This window comes from Toxotes jaculatrix, chromosome 14 (assembly GCF_017976425.1).
Source record: "Toxotes jaculatrix isolate fToxJac2 chromosome 14, fToxJac2.pri, whole genome shotgun sequence".
Classification (NCBI taxonomy): domain Eukaryota; kingdom Metazoa; phylum Chordata; class Actinopteri; family Toxotidae; genus Toxotes; species Toxotes jaculatrix.
The window spans coordinates 6,218,215-6,244,285 of record NC_054407.1 but is presented as its reverse complement, the minus strand read 5'-3'; the positions used below and the strand labels follow the sequence as shown (position 1 = coordinate 6,244,285).

General features: G+C 41.1%; 1 protein-coding gene across 1 annotated transcript; it reads left to right on the top strand.

The window, feature by feature from the left end:
- rem2 (RAS (RAD and GEM)-like GTP binding 2) lies at nucleotides 1–24,261 on the top strand. Its single transcript, XM_041055638.1, has 5 exons — nucleotides 1–45; nucleotides 2,626–2,962; nucleotides 5,204–5,277; nucleotides 13,858–14,035; nucleotides 23,939–24,261. The coding sequence occupies exons 1-5, from the start codon at nucleotides 34–36 to the stop codon at nucleotides 24,259–24,261; spliced, it is 924 nt and encodes a 307-aa protein (XP_040911572.1). The 5' UTR covers nucleotides 1–33.
- The last annotated feature ends 1,810 nt before the right edge of the window (nucleotides 24,262–26,071 follow it).

The following is a 26,071-nucleotide window of genomic DNA, read 5'->3' as shown; positions in this document are numbered from 1 at the left end:
TTGTTCCAATAAAGAGAAGACTTATCGATAACCATGGCTGACCAGGTAAGGCGACACAGATTTTCCACCTGCCCCTTTCAACCCACCTCGTGCGCTCTTCACAATAGTGACAATAGACTAGACTACACACGCACACACACTAGTTAGGCTGCACACACACCCTCTAATGTTTATCTTTGGGAATGGCACGAGATCTAATCGTTTTTATGCAGCACACTCTGGTTTCTCCCAGTCACACAGTTTTGTGCGTGAGGGAATTCAGTTAAGAATTTTGAGCATTTTTCATTTGTATTCTCAGGATATGTTTTTTTTTTTTTTTTTTTTGTAACAGGGACTGTGTGTGTCCGTGTGTCCGTGTTATTCAGTAGTGGCTTATAGTAAACTTCATATGCCTATATTTCTACGCTATGTGTGCTGGATTTTCAGTCATAGTTGAAAGATGGTTTAAGATGTTGCTGTGATGGTTGTGTAGTATTCCTGTAAATTATTAGTCAGCGTTACAGTTCCTAAAGGTGGTCAATCCATCGATCTACCTGTCTCTCTCGGTGGAACATATTATTCCTCATAGATTGAAACTGAAGAATAATAAGCTGCACAGTGAAGATGGTCTGGAGCAATCATGAGTAACCTACAGCAGATACAACTAGGCTGCAGCTGGTAAAGAAGCAGCTGTCAGTGTAATTGGTCTGTACAGACGGAAGAATAAAAGCATTGCCTGTAGTATTAATTTTGTATTGTGCACTGTTGTTTGCCCCAGTTTCTCGACAGCCTGGCGAGAGAAAGAGATTAACCCCTGACACACTGGCTCAGCCTGCGGTCAGAGTTACAGCTCCCCCGAGCGCCGCTGACAATAAGGCCATGCTTAATTGATTAGGTCGTTCAATTAACCTAATTGAGCTAAGCTACCTGAGTGAGCCTGTGTGAATGGTGTGTGTGTGTGTGTGTGTGTGTGTGTGAGAGAGAGAGAGAGAGAGAGGGTTTACATTACATTACAAAATACTGTATTTTGCATTACACCGCACTATACCATATTGAACTACACTACACTTTAGCGAACATTGCATTTTATAGCAATATACCATACCGTGCTATGTTGTACTACACCACAATACTATACATTGCACAGTACTTTACTATAAAGTGTTATACTTTACAGTAAACTACAATCACATTAGAAGAGATTGATCAATAAAGTTTTGAGAAGATATACACTTTGACTATCAAGAAAAAAATCACATTGTCACAATCATTTCATGAGAAGAGGTAAAATATATTTTGTTCCAACTTCATGGACAACAGTGTACATTACAAAATTTTATCCTGTACTATACTATATAAACCTTACATTGTATTATACTCTACTGTACTATACTACACACATATAGTTCTGAAACATGCTATTCTTCTGCTCCATAGATTTTACAATATTTAATGGTACCAATGGTAATGTCATTAAACAATATTTAAAAAGAGTTATGAAAACAAAGCCAAAGGGTTGACGCTACATGAGACAAAGCTACCAGTTTATTAGGTACATATAATCTGACAAGCTAAACAAATCCAATTCAACAGCCCTGCAGTCAATCCTAATTGCAATTTATAAACTTCAAGTTTTGTTGACATTGTGTCAGTGAGGCATTGATTCAGCTCATTGTAATTTGAGAGACTTTCCTCTGTGGTGGTGCTGAATTGGATTGCATTATATTCTAATTTGTTCCTGTTATTGTGTCAATCCCCTTTAATTAAGTGCCAATACTGTACTTAGCTGTTCCAGGCAGGCGCTGGGCCACAGACGCCCAGGGGTGTCACTGAAGCTAGATTAATTGCTGTATTAATATTGATGAGGGTCATCTATGGTTGACCTGCTGCTTCTGCAAACACACGCACTGTTATGCATATGCAACACACACTTTTCTCATCCACATTATTGTTCTGGAGAAAACCGCAGACAGCCTCGTTTACATCTTTCCCTTTTTAAAATAACTAGGGATGGAGATCAAGACTTTATGTTTCTGACCTATTTTTGTGTGAATTCATGCTGCGCTCATGCTGCACACACTGAACAGTATACAGCTACCTAACCACACTTATGCCCTTATTACACTCAGCTGCAGCCTCTTTCCTCTGTCCCTCCCTTGTGCTTCTTTCTCTATATACATACCTCCTCCTCTCTTTCTCCTGTCTTCTCCTCTCATTCCTGTGTCCACATCAACCTGCTGTCTTTCAGCATCTTCTGCCATCCATTCAGCAGCTCTTTCTGCCCTGTGTCTCCCTCATCTCACCCTCCCCGCCCACCCCCACATCTGCCTCTTCCTCTTGTAGGTTTCCCTTTGACATGCTCTGCGTCTTCATCAGCATCTTTTTCTCACACTGCCACTTATCTGACTCACCTCCATTGTTATCACCTCCCTCCTTTTTACACACATAGGCACACAGCGGAAACACCCTTCCCCCCATTCTCCAGTGATAACATTCACCAGAATAGACAGTGTTACTGGTAGATCTACAGCCTGTTTGGACCTCTTGGACTATTTTAAAGTACTGCAGGTAACAAAGCCACATGTCTACTTCCCAATGGTTCTTTTCTAGACTTATAACCTTTTTTTTGTCTCCTTTCCATTCTAGTATAGTATGTTTCTCACCACGGCGCCCCCCCTCCGGCGAGGAAGCACACCCCTACCTGTCAAACATCAGCTGCGGAGGGAAGAGGCCGTATCCGAGGACTGCGATTGGATCCCGGGCTTGGATGAGCCTGCCACGTTGCCTATTAGTGACACAGCGGTGCCTCGGGATGAGTCCTTCAGCCAATCGGCAGCCGCCCAGTCGGCTTACCACAGCCACGGCGGGGCATTGAGAATAGTGCTCCTGGGACAGAATGGCGTGGGCAAGTCATCGCTGGCCTTATCTCTGGCCGGGCAGTCGGACAGATCCCTCTCTATAGACTCTGAGACACAAGCATGTGGTAATGGCCTAGACAGGGAGTGGTGGAGTGTGTCTTTGTGTGCATGTGTATCTATGGTAGGACTGGAAAACCTTTGTAAATCAATCCCAAGGTCTAACTTAAGATAAGCTTTGTTCAGACACTTAGGGTGCCGTTAAAGCCGTCGCAACTCTTGGAAGATGAATGCTCATAAAGTGTTTATCTTTCCTTATTCAGCCTTTAAATTTATTCTGCTCAAATCTTCTCCTTCAATGTGTTTTAAAGGAAAATTTGAATAAATTTAAATTTTTGTTAGTTTATTACATTCAAAAAAGTATAAATGTTTTACAGGGGATTGTGTCCCAGATTTCTTGGCAGCTTCTCCCAGAGCCAAGCTGGTGATTTCCTCTTGTATCCAGTCTTCATGCTAAGCTAACCAGCTGTTGTCATTCACTACAGATTTAGAATACAGGCACAAGAGTGGTATCAATTGGTAGGTGGTAGGCTTTTTTTGTGTCATCTTTGAGAAAGCACATGCCACTTGTTTCCCCCATTTCCAGGTTATATGGCAAATTTAGCTAACAAGCTGCTTACAAAAATAGAAAGAAAGAAAACAGATATTTTCCACTTTGTGTATTTTTCCCTTTTAAAACAGCCTTGATCTACTTTTCCCTCCTGTCTGGCCTCTGTTAGTTACTAGGTCTGTTGCACACCTTACTGCAACATCAGGGATAATCAGCTCTGGTCATCAACCATCCAGCCAATCGATAAGTCAGTGTCACTAAGGCAACTACTCTCCCTCATGCATAAACCAGACTTACCCCTGACTCACACCATACAGTATTCATTACTGCCCATGTACTACACTTGAATTCATGCATCATAAATGGACAGAAAAAGCACTTTAATCCAAGTAACTTGTGCATGCTTCCATGATGACGTTCTTATAATGCATGGAGATTTTGGCAGTGTGCTAAATGATTGTATGAGCTGCACTTCAAAATCACAAAGTGTAAAAAAACAGTTCATTATCTGTTTAAGTGACACTTTTTTAATCGTCCTGAATAGATGCTCTAGACTTTTATCAGCTCCCTGACTGGAATAACTCCTCACCAGTCAATACATGTCTTTGCCAAGTAACAGCACGGGATTAACAACAGGAGATCTGGCGTGCTTGTAGCTTGAAATAGACACGTCATTCATCATAGTGGGTTTTCCAAGTGTTTTTTTTTATAGTAATTTTGTGGTAATTTGTATTTAAACAGCTGCCACACAATTATAGGCAGTGTATTTTCTAGGGGTGAATCAGTCAGGTCATGGTTTCATACAATGCACAGTACAAGGCTCATCAAACAACCATTCACCTTTTTTTTAACTTTATAACTTTAACTAATTTTCTTGTAAAATGCAACTAATAGAAACATTTCTTTAAAGGATAAGTCTGGTGGTACTGTATATGTAGTTGTCAGCAAATCCCAAGAGCCACAACCAACAATGAACTGATTTGAGTACTAGATGTGTAGTCAAAGCCTTATGCTGTCTTATTCATCTGTGCCACAGACCTCCGTTGCTGCCCAAAAAGTATTAAAAACACATCAGTGAGTCACCACAGTTTTTCCCTGCATGCACCGTCCCGCTGCTGTAAAAACCCGATATTGTACCAAATGTATATTAATCCACTGCTGGAAACAGTCCCTGACAAATACACTATTTAATCCAGCTTGAGTAACATCTGCTAGCAGCCGCAGTGCCCAGGTGTTTGAGGAAATTAGTGAGCCTTTTTGAATATTAAAAATATTTATTTGTGCCCCCCCCCCTTTTTTTTTGTTTTTGTTTTACATTTCAGTAGGAACAGAAATAGAGAATATGATCATAGAGAATATCAGTCCTGTCTTATATATATTGGCTTATAAAAATGTCAAAATGTTTAGATAAGAATGTCCTCATAAAGATATAAACGAGTGTCAGGAGGTACCATTTTTCAAAGATGACAGTTGGCCATAAAACCCAGTTCACAAAACTGATTTAAGGTTTCTGGAGTAGGTCAAGGACGTTTTAAAGACCTGGTTTAACTTTTCAGGCTGCATTTGAGATTGAACTGAAATTTTACTTAAGGCACTATTACTAATTTACGCTCCACCATGCATACTATCACATTTTTGTATTGCAAAATATTTTTCTACACCCCTAGTATTTTTGAGGCGTGTCACACAGTGTATGCTCTGGTGGCTTTTATTACACTGTGTGTGTGCTGATGTGTGTGATGTGGGTGTTTGCTTGCAGGTGAGGGCTACGAGTGCACAGTGACAGTCGACGACGAGGACAGCAAAGTCATAATTTTCGACAACTGGAAACAGGTGAGTTTCTGATTGCCAGCTTCACGCTTCGGTCATTCAGCCTTGTCTGTCTCACACAGTTTAGACCAGATTCCTGTCTTTTCATGCTCTGGTGACCTCTCTCACCCTAAGCCTTCTGTAAGTTCTGGTCTTGACATTCTTTGAAATTATAACTAGAACTAGAAAAGCCATTTTCTAGTATGGATAATGGGCAAATTATTTGTGTGCATTCGAGAGTAACGAGTGTGTTCATACTTTTGCTTTGACGTGTGTGTGTGTGTCTGTGAGCTACACTGTACCAGAAATCCTGTGGGAGCAGCTGTGCTCAATGTGCTTAAGCTTTTTAAAGTTCTCACATTCAGAAAAGTGGAAATCACTCTCTTCTCAGCCTTCATTCTTTCAATTCAAATCTATAGCCAACAAGAAAATTTTGGTGAGGGCTAAAATTAGCTGCAGGTAACATTGTGAATGAGTTATGCGGTGGTGATGCTTTTTGAGCCGGAGAAACTTTAGGTGCAGCATGCATCAGCAGAGAGCACTAACAGCTTGTCCAAAACCTCCTCGTGACGCTGAGGATATTATGCGAAATGAAAAAGCATGGAGTCATTAATGTCTATTAGTAAAGATGATGAAATGGTAGAGCACTCTAATTAGTGTGTAGGGTGGATCATCCCTGATGCATCCTATTCCAGATGTCCACTCAGCCTTCAGGGGCTCTCCCCTTAAGGTTAAATTATTCACACACAGCTACATTTAGCTCTGGGGAAGTCCACTGGAAGCGAACTCATTTCTTCACTTCCTCAGTTTTTCTGTAAGCGTTATCCTCCCTTTCTCACCCCTAATTTAGTTGCCCTTTCTTCCTGCAGCTGCCATCATCTCAAATCTCCCCGTCCATTCACTCTATGTTGCTTTTTTTTTTTTTTTTTTTTGTGGTGCTTGCTCGCCTTTCTCCACTGGCAGTTTTCTGCTCACTGAGAGTTAATTTGTTATTCTGCGCGTGTTAATACAAGGCAGGGCATTAAGGCTGAAGCAACAGACGCAGGCCAGCGGGAAGCTTGGAATAACTCCAGGGTCGTCAGCAGTGGGGGAAGGCAGAGAGGACTGGACAGCATCCCAAGTCATCTGCCAATTCATGCTCATGTTTTTTTGTGCTTTTTTTTGTGGTAATGCCCGCTGATGGAAGCCATATACACACATACAAATACATTCTGAGCACACAGCCTCTCACTCACACAGTCAGGTGTTCAGACAGATGTTGTCCAGCTGCCTAACACGTGTCATGGCCTTGAAATGGCACAGCATTAACTGCCAGCACTTCCAGTCCCAAGAGGCAGAGCTTCTGGCCCTGTAGAAAGCTGCAAGTGTTCTCCGTGGGGCATCCCAACCTACACCCAAGTTACCATAGCAACAGTCACAGACACACACATACACACTCACGTATGCACATACAGGGCTGACTTAATCACTCACTCACGCATGAGATCATGCTAGAACAGTCAGCATCCGACGCTGTTGGCTGTGGGACTTCTTCCGTTCTCTGGCCAGTCCGATCAGCACCTCATCATTCCCTTGCAATACAAACTGCCAAAAAACGATGAAAAACTGTTACATTCACACTCAGCGATTGTTCCTTCAAGGTTTTGGCTTGACTCACAGCTGATTGACACATGAAGGTCTAGATGGAGCTGGAATTTTCCAAACTGCAGTGCAGGGAGTGGTGCAGGGCAAACTGCAGGTAGAGCTTACTGTAAGTGCAGAAACATATACCATGCTGACAGACGGATGTGTGTGGTATGTGCACATGTAGCACTGGCATGGTCAAACGTGTAAAACACTCCAGTGTACACATGCACAGAAGGCTGAGAGTCTGCTCTGCCAGACGCTGGGACGTTGCGAGTGTTGTTGACGTCACAGGGGTTGGATGGTTTAAATAAGTCATCCATGTGCTCAAAATAGAAACACTGGCACACTTGGCCTTGACCTAGCCAGCCTATGCTGTCCTTTGCCTTTAGACTGACATTGGTTGTGTAATGTATCTCTTAAACAGTCAGTTGGTTTTTCTGCGTATAGGGGACCAAGTGGGAGATTGAGGTCACTATAGACCAGTGGGACCTTCCCACCCTTCTCTCTAATGTCTATTTGTGCATCTCAGTGTCTGTGCATTCCTGCGTGTAAATTTATTCCCTTCCTGAGTCAGTTTCCATTATTATTTGATAACTTGAAATTAAAATATTTATTAAAAACAACCAAAAGGTGCATCCTGAGGTCTGCAAATATGTAGGCCAGTGATACATGTGTGTTTTTATCAGCATCCTGAAAGGAGAATTTTCTGCTGCTGTGGAGGAATGGATCATTTATTTTGTTAAAGCAAATTAGAGAAAAGGTCCAGGATGTAATTTGGAAGAAAACAATTACTGCGTGACCCCATTCTTTTGCCTCAATTAGGAGGAAAGACAAACATCGTTCCACCATCCAGTTCTTGGAAAGGAGACAGATTTTGGCATTGTGTCCGGGGAGTTCCTTCCCTGGACATTTTTCTCTTTCCTGTTTTACCGTTCTGCTGCCTTATAAGCGTCATTCTGGACTATTTACAGTTTCTCATTTCTTGCCCTAATCCACATAAGCTATTACACTTTAACAGTTTTGTTTGTTTTGGTCTCCACTGGGAGTCACTACTCAATTTATTTGTGTAGAAAAGTCTGTGTGAACCGCAATCAAGAAACAGAAAAGCTCAGTTGAAATCTCAGCTGCTGCGTTGTATTTAAGGGATAAATATATAAACCTTCTAATTCAGAGAACGTACAGAATTCATTCATTTGAAAAAAGTACGTTTTTGTACCTTTGAGTCTATAATATTGTATTTGGTCACACCATAGAATTTCACTGACAGTTTTGCTAATAGTACAATTCAAAACAATGAAGAATTATTTGTACCACTTGTTGAAACCCTGAACAGAACCTGGCTCATGGTGTGTTCTCCTGTGTTCATTCCAAGCACTGACTGACAGCCAGAACCTTATAGAACCATCAGATTATATAGCTATTAATGCATAAGACAAAAATAAAGTAAATCTACACAAACAACAGACAAAACTACCATGTTGTCTCATTTTGGGATAAAATTTTGGGACAAAATGAGACATTAACACAACATAAATAAATCTAAGGTCATAAAATGTTTTTACCAATGATGCAATAATTTATTGTGTCCCAGAGGGAAATCCTCTTTTATCCTCCCTCTACAGAGAGGTCAGAGGTCAACCACAGAACAGCATCCCTGGAACCGGTAAGGACTTGGGGATTTGCTAATGGACACTTCGGCAGGGTGGAGGCTCTACATGCTGTCATAATAAAGCTTTAATCTGGGTCATGCAGGGACACTAACCACACCACCCTCCTGTGTGTTTGTGTGTGCGTTAGGTGGTTGGTGCTCGTGTGTTTATAGTCTGCATGGTGCACTATGTCGGCTGCATTCACCAGTGATGTGGTCATTGGTGGTCATTGCTCACGCGGTGCTCACGTATATGTGTGTGTATGGCCTGACCGATGCAGGCCACATGGCCGCAGTAATATATTTCCTCAGGGAGACGTTGTTTCTGTGTCGCAGAAAGTAAGTGAGAGAAAAAACACAAACCCACTAACTCAGCACTCTAGCTGCACTAAGCTTCGTCATCCTATTATCAGATTTTGACTTAGCTACAGAGCACGATGCTTTTCTGTCTTCTTTCTTCTGAACCTCCCTTGTCTTCCTTCCTTTTTCCTGTCTTACTGCAATTCCCTTCATTCATCACCCCTGCATCTTTATTGATCTGCCTTCCCTTTCATTTTGCTCTGACAGGCAGGCAGGCAGTCAGATAGACAGACAGACAGATATAACACAAGGCAAAGAAGCAGATGTGTGCAAAGTGCATGTGTTTGCTTTTGATAAAACCAAATGGTTGCATGAGTGTCTATGTATTTATCTGTGCATGTGTGTTCACTCTGTGGATGTTTGTGCAAGCAGGTGGGGATGTGTTTGACCTTTTGTTTCCATGTAAAGGCCGTAAGCTGCTTTGCTCGCATATCTTCTTCTGCAAAGCAAATGACTTGGGAGCCAATAGATTGCAATAGTTCAGAGTCTGTGTCCCAAGCAGTGGCGAGCATGTTGTATAATGAGCAATGTACAAACATACACACACACAGACACATACATGCTCACGCACACTCTCAAAAAAGGGCCATATGCTGTGCTTTCTGCATTTGTTCACAACTGGAAGGAATAATAGTTTGAGTGCTCGCGCAGCCACAGCATGTTATGCAAATAATGTCTGATAAGTGATTCATCGGCCTCACGGTTAATGGTTGCTGATGTAGTGCCGACTCTAGCAAGTTGGTGTTTGAGTGTGTTTTTGAGCGTAAGTCAGTGTATGTGTGTGCATGTGTGTATAATGTGTATTGTCTCTGTGCGTATAAAAAGCTTGTCAAAGACAGGTTCATTCCAGTTTAGCGGGATATGAAACCACAACTCCGCTCAGAGCTTTGACAAACTTGGCTGTAGTTTCTCAGTGGATGGTTGGGTCTGCACACACCATGATAAAAAAAGAAAAGTCATGTCTTTATGTTGCACTGATAAAAACAGGACTGGATACCATGATTTCTATCATGTTTTATTGGATGTGCTTTTCTTATCTATATCTGTGCCAGAAACAGGAAGTGGCCGAAAAATTAATTCTTAGAAAGCCTGGCTTGTGATCCTTTTCTTTTACTGATAGGCCCGTCTGACTCTATTGTGAGCTTTCTGTTTTTGAAAAAAACATTTATCACGGTGTATGAAGGCCTGAACGATTGCCCCGTTTGACTGTGTTCAAACAGAGTGAGAGGCTGAGGCAGAGCGGTGAGAAGAGTCATCATCATTAACGGCCGATTATAGTCTATTACAGATATATCCATATGGGCGTATATTTCAGCCAAGTAACAGAAACTGCACGCCAGGAGTGACAAAGAAATGTTTAAGGCAATTTAGAAACAGTGTTGCCCATAGTTTCTCCACCAGAGAGTTAAGATTTTTCTGGTGTAAAATCCTGCTCAGTGTCTTTGATGACCAAGGGATCCTTATTACAAAAGCTTACTTATTTTATGTTTATGGTTAAGTTTCGTGAAAGAGAAGCTATCAGTAAGATAGACAGTCATGGACAGTTATAAATGATGGCCAACAATATGAGACATTTGGCAGAGACATTCCAGGATGGAGCCCAAAGCAACAGACCCCCACCAAAAATGAGTTTATTATTTATTCATAGTTTCAATATAGAGCCAGCATCCTAAGTGTGGTTTTGCATACCAATCGAATATCATTATTACTGTTGTGAATTTATGGCTATGTAATCATTTGAGTATGATGATTGTCGCCTCAGCCAAATGTGATTGGTGAACATCTAATTCCAAAACTATGGACATTAATATGTGGTTGTAACAGTCTTCTGGGAAGGCTTTACATCAATTTTTGAACCTGGCTGCATGGATTTACTCCCATTCAGCCACAAGAGCGTGAGTGAAGTTGGGCAATGCTGTTTTTTTTGCAATAACCCAGTTTTCAGTAAGTTTCCCAGTTCATCCCAAAGGTGCTGGATGAGGTTGAGGTTAAAATTGACCTCATCAGGACTGTGGATCTGGTTTGATTGCATTTGTTTTACAGAGTTGGAAACATATGTAAATAAGGCTACAGCCACCATTGCAGATTCAAAATTCTCATTGGTGTATGGAAACATGTGACGTCACCCCTTCCCCAATCAAATCCCACTCGCTTAAAATCAGTGAGAGGAGCACAGATATAAACACACACAAATCTCTCATGCATAATGAATATATTTATCAAAACAGTTCCACAGCCCCACACCTAATATACACTTAAATATCTAGACAGGCTTTGTAGTGTTTCAAGGTGAGGGGTCTACAGGAAGATGCCAATCAAGTGAAACCTGTGTTTCACTTGATGTGTGTGTGTGTGTGTGTGTGTGTGTGTGTGTGTGTGTATGGGAGGAGTAGGTATTGACAGATGGCCTGCTCTCTGTGAACAGAGAGGAGCTGCTTAATCGAGAGAAAGAAAGACAGAGAAAGAGGGAGAGAGTTGGCACCGTCCTGAGTTGTTCTGCCTCAGTTTGATAGAGAGGCGTATTTACTTGGTCACAGTTTTCCTCCTGGAGCGTTCCATCACACTCCCAATCGATGTCCACTCTGCGTTGGTACTCCTTTGCTTACAAAGATTAGCTTCTCCCTCTCTTTATTTTTCTCCCTGTGTCTCGTTGTTTCCATTCTTCCTCCTCATCCCTCAATCAGACTGTGACAGGTGGCGGAGCCGCCTTCCACAGCAGTGGCTCTCTCCCCTCCCCTTCCCCTCCCTCTCTCCTTCTCTCTTCTCCTTGTCTTTCCTGTGCTCCGTCAAACAGACAGTGCCAAGGCACTTCCCATGAATTTCCTGCTCCGGGGTCTGATCCGATACTACTTGGCCGCTTGAGACAGTGTGAATTTTTCAGGCGTCTGAAACTCTCTGGAGGGCAGGAAATTACCTTCAGGGCTGCCGATGTAGGGCAAGGGCATCCATGTACACACACATACACACACACACACAATATGCAGTTCAGAGCTAGTGGGCAGATTGGGTTATCTGGTGGGAATAACGTGTATTTATATTGATTCAGTCGCCACTGTTTATGGCTTCAGAGTCCTATTTTCAGTTGAAATACAACTTGATTGTGTTTGCAATTCTATAGGTCAATGCATGAAAACAACACAGTTGAAAGTTATAGATTAAAGCTTAAACCAGCCAACAAATAACATTTTACCAATTCCATCTGTGAATGTCTACAGTTAAGTCAAAGGAAAAGGGTCTGAATGTGTCATATACAAACTTTATTTTCTGGTATTGCCCTACAAACAGTGAACAGAAATAGTTTGTTGATATAGTGGTCTGTACTTCGCTACAAGAAAACCCATCTAGATATATATAAAAAATATATATTCCCATATGTGCTCTAATCCTATACTGGCTCTATTTCATTGACAGCAAATGCGACTTTGCCTGGCATTACACTGTGGAGTGTGGTCTTATGTTTCTGTCTTTGGAAGAGAAATAGTTTGTATTGATTGTTCTTGTCCAACTTTAGATAAAATGTCTTTTGTTTTAACCTTTTCAACCCCACAGACCTATGCTAGCCTGGGGTAGCACTGCTAAACCCACAGAACTTTACAACCTTTACACTTTGTTTTGGCCTCCACCACAGTAACTACTGAGGAAAACATCTGTCTCTTTAGCGGCTAAATGCTGCACTATATTCACTAGCTAGTTGTTCATTTGTCTGTCAGCTGTATGGTGCTGGACATTTAGCGGACAGTAGGCCTATCAGTGCTCTTTTGCTGAGAACTGGCACTATTGCCAAACACAAAGTTGGCATGCCTTAAAATTAAAACAATGAGCTGAAATGAGCTGTAAAGTTACGGGAGACTGCAAGTTTGCATCACAATTCTCTGTGGGTTTGTCACTATTCACCCTTTCAGATTACACATATTAATTTGATCCCTCGTTGATATAAGAAACACTGATTAGTGCATCTTTAAAGTACTGACTCTGTATTTTGTGTTTTAGGTTATGAATGGTCTCCATGTAGTTAATAACTTTGGCGGTCTGCTGTCTGGTGCAGCTCATTTTTATATGAAAATATTCATCAGTGCATTTTTAAGAGGAACCACAGGTTAAGATTGATGTTCTTTGGCCTTATTCTGAGGAAAGAAAGTATACCATATAAAAAGCTACAATGCTGTGTGACACAAATGTGCATATCTAATCCACATGACCACAGGCTTCAGACTTACATCCAAAATTGGATTGCATTTTCCTGTGTAGTTCACAGTCACAGGGAATTCAGTTATATATATATATATATATATATATATATATATATATATCCTTTTTTCTAAGTTTGTTTCTTGCTCAGTGTATGGGAAATGTTTCCTCAGTAATTCTCAGGTTACAGCCAGAAGGACCTTGCCATGACCCATTTTACACCCATGAACCACCTTCAGTCCAATGTAAATGTGGCTGACAGAGTCAGAGAGAGAGAAAGTGAGAGAGGACAAAGATGGTCCCAGGCAGTTCCAAGCTGCTGTTTCTGCTAGAGCCACTCGGGCTAATTGAGCCTCTGTGACAGGAAGCCCCGACGGGATGTTGGTGGTCACCGTTAAAAGGGTCAGGAGATTCAAAGTGAAGCGTGACATGCGTACAATCAAGTTACGCAAAGCCTCCTCTGCGTCCTCTCATGGGACACTGATAAAAACTTTAAGTGCCGCCTGCCTGGCATTGGCACTGATTTCCTTTCAGTGGCTAAGCTCCAGCACAATAAAACGGACTTGAGGAAGGAGACTGAGTTTAAAAATGTTGTTCAAGGACAAATTGTCAATTTGTTGCTAGGATGTAAGGGATCTTGTGTAGTGTATCATAGACACCTGACATTCCACACCTATTCAGCTGTCACTGGATCTCTGATGTATGTATACATGTCTAATCTGCTCTGCCGAGGTGTTGCTTTATTAATGGATGTGTGTATATGTGTGTGTTTGTATCCCCAGGACCTGTCCACTTTGCAGTGTGACGTGTGTATCCTGGTCTTCTCAGTGACTGACAGGCGAAGTTTCCACCGCACCGCCCAGCTCCGCCTCCTCCTCAGGGAGTCCCAGCCACACACACCAATCATCCTGGTGGGCAACAAGAGCGACCTGGTCCGCTCCCGTGAAATCAGCTCAGAGGGTAGGTAGAGGGATGGACACTGTCTGTAAGATAAACCTGCCATACACACATGGAACTGACTATTCACCAAACCCCTCCCCTGAACAACAACTGTCCAATCATATCTTAGTAACTGTAACTAGGCACATCAGGTTTGCTTTTGGTTTCTTTCTTGCATGTATTAAGAGAATTGTGTACGGCACTGGCACTCAGCCTTGCTGCCAATTTATCTCAGTGGCCACTTGTGGTACTGCAACAAAAAATCCCCTGCTGCCCAGAAAGCATTTCTTCATAGACCACCATTCTAAGAGAGGCACCTGTAAAACTGACACTTTCAACTGCAAGCAAGGTCAATTATTTCTCTTTGTATTATGAATTTTTAATCCATGGAGATGGTTATATTTGTAAAACTTTACCAGAACTTAGAGAAGCGATTAGTATGTAAAGTCGATGGACCAAGTGGCAATGTGTGGGTGGGGTCATTGGGAGAAACACTATATTCACAGTAACTCAACTTTTTTTTCCCCACTTCCAACAAGCTGGTACGACTGCTGTCTTAAACATTCACCCCTCTCAGTTTTGCTGACCGGAGACACAGTTTTCAGCCACAGTTGAGGACGCACTTGAGGTCAGATTACTCAGACCACATTCGGAGTTGGTCTGGACCACAAATGGCCACATTCTTGGTGGCGAGGCTGCCACCATTACCTTTATAAAATGCACAGGCCTACCTTGTGTCTCGTGTGTGAACTGAAAGCTTGACAGGCATAGCAACAGTAACTAAGGGGTAGCGGGGATTAGGAAATGGTTGTAGCCAGACATAACCAACAATGAATGCCAGCCCAGATGAATGATACAACAAAAAAAACCTCACACACAAGAAAGATTTGAAACACACTCTCTAGTTGCTTCATTTTAATGCTTTTCAAGCAGTTCCCCAAATGGAAAGGTTTGTCATGATGGATAAGAGTACCTAAACTCTCAAAATGCAAATTTAAAGTTAATGGACACACGCGCACGCACACACACACACACATGCAAGCACGCACGCACGCACTCACGCACGCACGCACGCACACACGCACTCACGCACGCACACACACACACACATATACTCATACACTGACATTCTCCCTAGTGTGCATTTTGCAATTACTCATCTATCCTTTTATTTACCCTCTTTTCTGTCTTATTCTGTTTTGGCTCCTCTGTCTCTCTGTCTCTCTGTCCTTGTATTTTACCATAAATCTTTCTCTCATCTCCATTAGAAGGGTTCTTGGGAGATCTATCTTTGATCAGCGAAATCAGTTTCTTGTTTTATTGTTTACAATATCCAGGGATAAATGCTCTGTTGGTAAACTCCTTATGGGGAGAAAATACTACCATCTGTTATTCTTGTAAAGGGGTGGAAATGTTCATACAAACTAGCTTTTGTATGTTTGTTTTGCTACACTGAATCTCAGTTGGTGTGATTAGCATTTATGGCAGTAATGAAAGCAAAGATGCTATAATGTTAAGGAAAAGAAATGTACAAATACATCTAAATAGTGTGTTAAAATAGAACACTAAATAATTGATTACAGCACCTCTTATACAGCATCTTAAATGTGCAAAAGTGAAAGTGTCAACGTTCGTTGACTCCTGCTTAAAAAGGCTTAAAAAAACAACTTTTATTAACTTATTATTTATTTATTTTATTAAGTCAAACCTTAAATAGTGAAAAACAATGTAGAGAGCATGATGGAAATATGACATTTATGTTTGTTTCATGTAATGAATTTGAGGAACACACAGCCTCCTCATCAATCCACACATCATGATTTATTTTCTAAGTCAGTTTCAGTTGCACTTTGTTGTATTTTGCTTTAATTGAACAATTTTTCCATGTCAGCCAAGCTTAAAACTTTTTTACAATATCTCAAGACCTAATGCTGCCATAGTTGCCATAACTAAACAATGATAAGGATAAATACTTAATGCGGTTGATTATTTTGTATTTAATTTGGATAAATGTGAAGGAGAGAGGAGTATTGCTTCAAGCTTAATTCCATCCAATGTGATTTAATGTAATAAAAATGTATAAAAATGTGAAAAAGTCCAAGGGGATGAATATTTTTATAGGCATGTGTCAGGGCTGCTTTGGTGCAGCTAATCCAGAACTGAATAAATCCTGTAGATCTGAGAGCTCACTTAACTCAGCTATCACTGTTGGGCACCAGGCTTTACAGACTTTTTATATTTTGGCATGCAACACTGAAGCAAGGTCTTGGCAAAACAAATTTACTGAAGAAGAAACACACAGTGCTGAAGTGAATCCATTTAGTGATGCTTAAAAATCCACTGAACAGAGATCAGTCCTACAGGCAGGCTGTAATTTTACTGGACTTTTATTAGGGAATTTTTATGGAGCACATTTCAAATAGGAACTGGGTGCAGAGTGTGTGTGTGTGTGTGTGTGTGTGTGTGTGTGTGTGTGTGGTGTGTCTGTGTGTCTGTGTGTCTGTGTATGTGTGTGTGTGTGTGTGTGTGTGTGTGTGTGTGTGTGTGTGTGTGTGTGTGTGTGTGTGTGTGTGGTTGAAAGAGAGGAACAGAGTGACAGCAGTTTGACCTTGATTTGAACTTGTATTCATGGTAGATATGGTATATAAATTGAAACTCTCATGGTCACCCTTGCAATTTCTGTCTGCCCACAGTATGCATTTACCTTGTGAATGTCTCACATCATTAACATCAGTGTAACATAAAGACTCACATATTTTTCTGCAGTTGCAAACATTACCTTATCCTTCGCTATCTAATCCTCTGGAGGAGTTCCAGCTCTCTGTGTCCCTCGGCTCTGACAGGGTTTTATTTTTTTATTTTTTGTTTTTTTTTCCCCAGACAGCACATCTCTGTTTGAATTATCTCCCGCTAACAGGATGCTGCTCTTACTATCATTATATATGTTTGTACTCTCCATACTCGCAAATGCACAAACAGGCAGGCTCACGCCCCTCATCTCTCTCCATCTGCTTGCTGTTTGATGTCAGCGAGGCTGTTTCATACGGAGGACGGTGATAAGAGGGACGAGAAGAAGAGGAGTGACAGAGGCAAGGGTGAATGAATGAGAATGGTGTGTGTATGGAAGCCTCAGTTTGAAGAGATGTGGGTAATGCATTATGTGAGTGTGTGGTTCTCTGTGTGTGTGTGTGTGTGTGTGTGTGTGTGTGTGTGTGTGCTTCTGAGAGAGCACACTGTGTTTTTAGACTTTCACAATGAGGTTATTTTTACAAAGGGTGGCTATTTGGCTAGTGTTACACCAATGGATTGGTTTTTCCATATGTCACTGAGGTGATGTTAATCTTAGTTCAAAATATTTGATATCGGTGTGCCCATATCTTTCCTTGCCTGTATGAAAGAGGTTATTCTGTAGCTCCTTTTATGAAAGCCATTCCCGACCAGCAGCCCATTTTGTCAAATTCTGCCTCTTTGTATCTCTTCAGAAATTGCTAAATTGCCATAAACCACTGCTGCTGGTTGTGAGAAGCTTTAAAGTGTTTCATTTGTCATCAGCAGGAATTGCTAGTGACCGGTGGTGAACTGAAATGTCAGATACAATAGGAGTTAAAATTTCCAGTCCTTATAAGACTCTGTGCAGAAGAGAATGTAATGTTAGCGTCCACTTGACTCAGCTTTTAATGTTAAAGCATTTTGATGTTACCCCTCACCTCTCTATCAGCTCTATCCTGCTTCTACTTTTAGCTCTTTCTTTATGAGTTACTTTCAGCTCTTTTGGTTTTCTGACTGTAGGCAGATGTAGACCAAAACCTCCAGATAAAACCTCTGCAAAGAAGTGAGGCTAAGAAGTGTACACTACTATCAACGCAAAATAGCAGAGAGGTAGTAAGTAAATGAGTAACTGAGAAGTAATTGAGAAAGTTGGTATTCCCTAATATTTTTATTTAATTGTTTTACTGCAGCATATTGCTGAATATTATGTGCATTTACTGAACAAGAGACAATGAGACTAAATAAAATGTAAGCTTGGACATTTATTGCACAAGTATGAAACTAGATTGAATTAATTTAAATGAGAGACATCTTTGGCCTCATTCTTGAAGGGCAGCCATAAATTGCAAATGACCTGCATGTGGCAGTAACTGCTGAGTTTAAAGCCCCAAATCCTTCTTTATTTATTTTCATCACAAACTGAAAGAGTGGCTGAAAGCTTTGTCTGCCCATTACAGCTTTGACAGACAGACAGTTTGAATTACTCTGCCCTCTAGTGGTAATACTTTACCTAGTGTATCTTTAATGTTATTTGAGTAAACATAAATTAGTAATAAGTTTACTTTTAAATTAAAAGTAAGTCTGTTATTGTAAAAGAAAAAAAAATGAAGGCTGGTACTTAACAGCCAAACTACATTTGATGAATTAATGTTAAACCTCAAAGCTCACTCAGGCTGATATATAAAAATATATGTACTACTATACTGCCCTTTTTTGGCCTAATCCCAAGAGTCATGCTATGTTAAGGATTTAGGATTATGATTATAGTTCCAACAAGATTAAGGTTTCAGTAGCTGCAGTTACATGCTCATATCTTTTCATCCTGACTGAAATGATCCCATTGAAGCTTCCGGGTCAGCTGTTTAGATGGGATGTGTTTTAATACGGTGGTGGTTACATGTGCGGACACATTTAATCAGAACAGCTGCGTGACATGCGCAAAAGTGATGTTTACGTCGTGCGTGGAGAAACATGCATCCTCATGTAAAGTCAGAGGGCATGTGCAGAAAGAATGCAGCCAGAAAGTAATTAGGTTCAATTGTTTACATGGTACAGTTTATTTTTATTATTTTATGAAAAGGTTTAAACTGCCCCTCTGCAACTGAATTGGTTTGGGCCTTTTTATTCTGACTGAGGTGTTTACATGGAGAAATTTTATTCTGTTTGGGTTTTTTAACTGATTGTAATGGGAATATTAGGCTCCATGTAAACAAACCTATTTTACAGCTAGTTTTTATGACAAGATAGGCCTTGGATGTTGAATTAAACTCAAGTTCAAAATGGTGAGGGTTGAGACTAAGAGCAAGAATACAGTCAGAAGGTTCTCACAAGAACAGAGGAACAGAAAAGTGTGTGCGGGAACGTCTGTGTTTACTGTGTGGGTCAAATCTTGTTTGGTTTGCTTTGTTGTGCAGTTTAAACAGAGGCAGCAAGTGTAAAATTTGTGCACGTCGGCGCCTGCACATCGCTGTCAACTCGGTCACGGCTTTGGTTTATACTTAATGACATGAGTGGAAGGAGGAGGGAGGGAGGTGAGGAATGAATAATTAGAGATGCCTTTACTCAGCATATTTTCTCTTTATAAAAAAAAACAAAACAAAACAGGAGCATCAAAGCGGTCAGCGATATGGAAATGTTCCATCCTTGTTCCCGGGGCGCCTGACAAGGATGTTCTTATGTTCTCTCTGGACAGACCACATGTATTCTTTCTGATATGTGAGCCTGACAGAGGAAGCTGACTCGCCTGCCCGACTAGCTAACATCCTCCTTAAAGAACCTGGGGCCTGGCTGAGAGTGCTGAAGTCATAAAGTCTATTTATGGCATGTACGGTGACACTTTAATTCTGCTATCTCTCACCTTCCCCCTTTTGCTACATCTCCCTCTCCCTCCTTAACACACACAGTGATACACATGCTGTCACACTGAGAACGTATTTATCATTTGCTCAATATGGCAGCAGTGTGGCCCTGCTCCTCAGGGCTTTGATTAATATGCACTCTGGCTGGCTTTGCTTAGTCGACATTATTCTGTCTGTCTCTGTCCTCTGTCTCTTTCTGTGTCTCTACCTCTTCTCCTCCCTCTAGTTTATTTCATATGCCACCTTGCCTGTCATCTCCTCTCAGCATCTCCTTCTGCACGTTTCTTCCTATTCAGCTTAATGCTGCTCACACTGTATTCTGTCTGTCTGTCTGTCTCTGTCTCTCTGTCTTGTTTGTTTCTCCTTGTCACCGAACAGGGAGAGACCTTCCACTGTGATCACCTTTGGGTGCCTCCCAGATCCTCTCCTAGCCTCTCCTCATTTCTTCTCCTCTTCTTGTCTGTTCTTCTCGAGAGGAGAACAGACATAATTTTGTCTGGTGTCCACTCCACTTCTCTCCTCTCCTGTTTCCTCCTCCTCCTCCTCCTCCTCCTCTCCATTCCTTTCCTCTTCTTGTGTCTTTTCCTCCCTTATTTCCTCCTCTCCCTTCCTCATCTCCTCTCTTCGCATCTCCTTACTCCTTACGTTTCCTCTCCTCCACTTGTCTTCTCTCCTCATTACTTTTCTCTTTGCTGCTGTAACAGTGTAATTTCCCCATTGTGGGACTATTAAAGGTTTATCTTATCTTACTTTACCTCACCTTATCTTCTCACTTCGGTCCTTCTCTCCCCTCCCCTCCCCTCCCATCTTCTCCTCTCCTCTCCTCTCCCCTCTCTTCCCCTTCTCTCCCCTCCCCTCCCTTTCCTTCCTCTCCTCTATCCTCCCTTCCCCTCCTCTTCTCTGCTCTGCTCTGCTCTCCTCTGCCCTCCCTTCCTCTCCTATTCAATTTCCCAAACACTCCTTTAACAAGTTATAAAGACTCGATTCAATTCAATCAGCTGTCGTAGGTATTAGGATAAGCTGTGTTGATCTGGTTTGGGATTTGTCTTCCTCCCACTCTTCCCTCACCCACTATTAGGTGACACTGCTGTGGGTCGGCAGCTGCTCTGCGGGTGGATTATTACACCCAGATCAAATCTAGTTCCTCTTTTTTTTTTTTTTTTTTTTTTGGTAATACCTGTTCAACACTGGTGTGTATATATTTGTGCTATATCAATGCTGCCACCCACACAAAAACCAGATTAACTACTTACATATTTCTGTAGCTTTCAACCATATCACATGGTTGTCATCAGCAGATGAAGTTTGCTCATCCATTTTTGACAGATCTATAACTGAGCAAACTTCATCCACTGCTAAAGATGTGGCTGAAAGCTCTGGATAAAGTAAAAAAGAAGATCTTGAGTTAACACTGTCATATCTAAACATATAGGAAATTTTTGTTATTTTACAACATGAGTCTTTTTTTCTAACAATAAATAAATAAATAAATCACACAGTCTTCAGCAACAGATGAAGTCTGCTCCATGTAGGCTTAAAAGTTAGACATGAAAGTTCATTCTAGACCGTGGATATACTAATTTGAGAAAAACCAACTCAACTCAAAGTCCACTTATGTGCTTTTTTCATATCACATTCTCTTGCTCTTTATCTCCATGACAAATGAGCAAACTGCATCCACTGTGCATTTGAAAGCTCCAGAAAATGTTGCAGAGGTCCTCAAGTAGAGATTGTCAACCGGCAGATGATGACATGACAAGACAGCTGGTTTAGACAGGTTTTAAACAACCATACTACTTGAAAATAAAAAACCTGAACTACCCACTGAAATTGTTAATTGTACTCAACAACTGCTTGTGTAAAAGCCACAGTACAATAGGTCAATGCTGATACAAAAGGCAGCACACATTTTACATCCAATAGTTTGGGTAATTATTTCAGTATTCATTCCTGCCTTGAAGAAAGCAATAATTCTTTTGCCATTTCTAATTTGCCAGCAGAAAAAAAAGGAATAAGAAGTAATGGTCACAGTTAATGGAAAAAAAACATTTTGTCTCCTCATTTGTTCTGACATGTTCAATTTAAAATCCCATTTTGAACAATAGCCACTTGTTTCTCCTGATATTATTGTAGTTGTTTTTTTATATGACATTATCTTATTTAATTTACTTTACTTATGTGCTGTGTTTTTATCTTCTTGTGAGTAAATGATTTTGAGTTTTTTTTTTTATCAGTTCTTACAGGGTATTATTGTGTGCTTGGAAAAAAAAAACACTGTTCAGCCCACACAAAATTCATTTACGGCAGCAACCTCTTCCTGCTGCCAACACTTTGCAGGCATTTGAAGTTCGTACAATAACTTTCATAAAGTTATTATGAATACCAATAGTGAGCTTTCAAACCCATTTTGTGCATACAGCTGCTCATGGACCCTCAGACTGGCTCTGAGCAGAGCAGCAGCAAAGCAAAAGCTGAAGTACAGCTGAAAAAAAATGCTATTTGAGCTGACAATGAAACCCGTTTGTTGCAGAATGATCTGTATCTGTCAGCTTTCCTTATCACGCTGGCTTGTTTGACCAGGGACAAACAGGCGCTTTTAGCTGAGATACTGAGCCCTGTCAACAACACATTTAGTCACCTGTCCTTATCCAGGAGAGTCACACTGGGATAGAAACCATTTTCCCATTTCAGCTGCAGCCAAGAAATTTGAGCTTATGCAGCTCAGCTAGTGGCAACATTAACCTCATCCTGCCATCACCAGCTTTCTCTGGCTCTTTCTATTCATTTATGACTGTTGATGAGACAGATTTGCAAAAGGAATACACAGAATGTTAATTTCATACATTGCGAAGTAATAAATTCTAATTAGTTTAACTGAAAAAAAGGGGAATTTTAAATGTGGTGTTGAAACACTTGAAATGGAAATTTGAATGAAAAAAATCTACAATACTGAATCTGAATACTTTCAGATTTTAAAATTACCATTTACAGCAGGGAGTATCTCTGGTACAAGTAGTAATTTTAACCACTTCTTGCTTTGTGGCTTTTTCATTTGCTCCACTTCTTTCTTCAGTTTGTGTTACCCGAACGTTGTCTGAGCAGTGTTCTTTGCTAGAGGACATTTAAACTACAATGGCTGTGTCCTTTCACAGAAGAAAACATGAAATCTGGTTGAAAATCAGTTTGAAAATATATTTTGCAATGAAAATCAGTCAAAACTGAACTGTAATCACCAAATGTGATTTGATAAAATCCAAACTGAGGGTCCACGTACTAGCTTTTTCCAGACCTTTCAGGTCTTCATCAGTGGATAAAGTATTCTCAGTTGTCATGGAGATGGATCAGTAATGATTTCATCCATAGCACTTTTAGGACTTTTCAAACACTTGACCTTGGAAATAGATGTGTGACAAGACAATCCCAACTCAGGGTCCACCTACTGTATATTACTACTACTGGTCTTCATCAGTTGATGGAGTTTGCTCTGGAAAGCTCTAGAAAAAGCTAATAGGTGGACCTTGAGTTTAGACTCATATCTAATCATAGAGGAAAATTTTGTTATTTCACAGCTTTTTATTTTCAACAGAATTTTCAGTGAAATGTTGATTTGACAGAATCAATAATCCCCAATAAGATCCACTCACAGGCTTTTTCTAGAGCTTTCAGCTGTATCACACAGTTTTCATTTGTCCATTTGTCATTATGAAAATGCACACAGCCGAGCTCTTGACCTTGGAAATGGTAATTTGACAAAACACTCTGTTAAGTGATCCATCCACTGTTAAAAACAAATTATGAACAATTTTTAGTTTGAAAGCCAAAGGCCTTTTGTGTAGTAATATCCACTGTGATACGTCACAGTTCTAGGAAAATGTTTCTTCCCTTTATGACTTTATTTCTCTTTCATTTTGATTGTTGTCAGATAAGATTTCAGAAGCACACTAAACAGAGAGGAGTGTAACGTCCCGACAAAATGAGATGCTGTAGATTGACTCTATTTGTCTCAATTTGGTGCTTGAGAAGTGACAAACTAACGCTTAAGAGTCGAACAGAGTCTCTGAAACAGCCGTGAGTGAGCAGTTGATGCAGAGATATTATCCTGTGGTGATATGCCTCACATACCAGCTGGATCGTGACCATGCTGTGGATGGTTTACTGGTTTCATGATCTAATGTCCTTGCATTTCAAACTGCTAATTGCTGTTTGCAGCTGCCAGTGCGTGAAGCCTCCATTATTTAAAATGTGCACATACAGATGTGTTTCTAAAAACAAACAAAATCTTCTCCTGTCTCACCAGAGGCCCAATCCAGTGCGATGATGTTTGACTGCCTCTACCTGGAGCTCTCGGCCTCCCTGGATCACGGCACCAATGAGCTGCTGGAGGCAGCAGTTCGGACTGCACGGGGCGACTGCGTGGGCCCCGGCTGGACCGACGGGGACCCCGGGGCAGGCCGCAGGGAGAGCCTGACCAGCCGGGCAAAACGTTTTTTGTCGGGGCTGGTACCACGCTCTTATGGCCGAGACCGGGACCGGGGACGCTACCGGGAGATGAGCCGCCACCGGGGCAGCAAGATCCTCCGCCAGAAGTCCCGCTCCTGCCACGACCTCAGCGCACTGTGACTCACACAAACATGCGTAGAAAGAAGCAAAGAGACACACTCCCACACATGCACACACACACACACCAGATTGAAAGAAATAAGGAAGGGGTAGAAAATGGCGGAGCTGAGGAAAGTAAAATGGAAGATGACAAAATGGAGGGACTAGAGGGAGATGGAGGAAACTCATGAGTGGAAACAATTAGAGGGGTAGACGTATGAAACTTTAGCAATGGCAGACAAACAAACACACACACACCCAAGTAGCACGCACTGGTTATGTAGAGACTGATAGCAATCTAATGTAAACCTATTGTAGACCCTGTTTTATAGCATGCTGAGTAGACGATCTAAGACATGACCCTGTAGGTTTTACATGATACTGAATTTACTGTACCTCAGTGGCCAATAGCTAATGCACAATCTAGCTAGTGTCTCTAGCAATGCCATGAAAGGCAAGACCCTTTATTTATTAAAAAAAAAAGTTCCCTCTCTGCGCAGTTTTCTAGCCACAGTCTTCACACGGCATCCACCTTTTGTGTCCTGTACTGATTTAAAGTGTTTGATACCACCGATGGCATATGTTCATCTATGACTTTTATACAAAGCTAAAAACATCAGCGGCCAAGCCATATTTTCGCTGACTGCATCGTGACTGATCAGCACAAAGAACCCTTTACCGTAGGATGTGGAGCGAAAGAAATAAAAGGTCAAAATGGCTATGAAGAATAAGACATTAACAGGGATGACCAGACTGAACTTTCCCTCCGTTGAAGCTGAGTCACACGACACTGGGATGCTCTCGGAGCACAGGAGGACAAATGAGAAAACCTAAAATCTACCTGTGGCTGTTTGATGTTTTCATTTTTCTCTTTTTACCCACTGGCATTATTATGTGTGTTGAGACTGAATTCTGTGGGGGCTGGCCACACAGGTGACCCAAAAGAGAACGTTCTGGAAACGTTGTTAGGATATCTCGTCAAGCGTGGCGGCGTCACACTGACACATGCTCACTCGTTTGTCATCTACTAGGCACTGTCATCTTTCCACTGAGAATAAATCAGTTTTTGTTTGACATCCTGAATGAGTGCCTTGTCCTTTTTTTTTATTTATAATAACATTATGAAATGAATGTTTCATTACAGACATTACGATGTTGAGGGATGTTGGGGCAGGTCATCAGATGAGTCACAGGTCCTCTAGACAGACTGTAAGACAGCCTCTCAGGACAGTTGTTCCATGTAGGACTAAGCAGCAAAAAAATGCAATGTCAACACTTTGTGGCTGTAACAAAATCTCAGGTCAAAAATAGATTGTATCAGGGAAGAATATGAGCCAAGACCAGGCAATATGAACTGTCTGACTTAAAGATATAGATGGAACACATGCATTTTGAGAGATCTGTCACCTTATCTGTTTAATGACGAGAATATCGAAAACCAAAATGTGACTCCAGCAGATTCTCTCCTTCAGGCCTCTGTGGCAGCGGTGCTCAACCTTTTATGTCTTACACCGTCAGATAAAGTCAAACAGTCCTTCATTAACACCACCTGTCACGTTCCAAATATGTTCATCTGAACTGATTTTTAAATTGGATTGTGCTTAACTTGTGCTAACTAATTTCTTCATTCACTTAAACTGTTAATATTTGGTACGTACTGATATAGTAAGATTTTAAAGAGTCGGTTCACTCAAATGACAAAATACATATTTTCCCACATAGCTCTAATGGTATCTAACCAAGCAGATAGTTAGTCCAGGTTTTGAGATATCTGAGATTTCTGCTGTCACCCCAGTACAATAGAGATTTCATTTGTGTTGCTCTGTGTCAT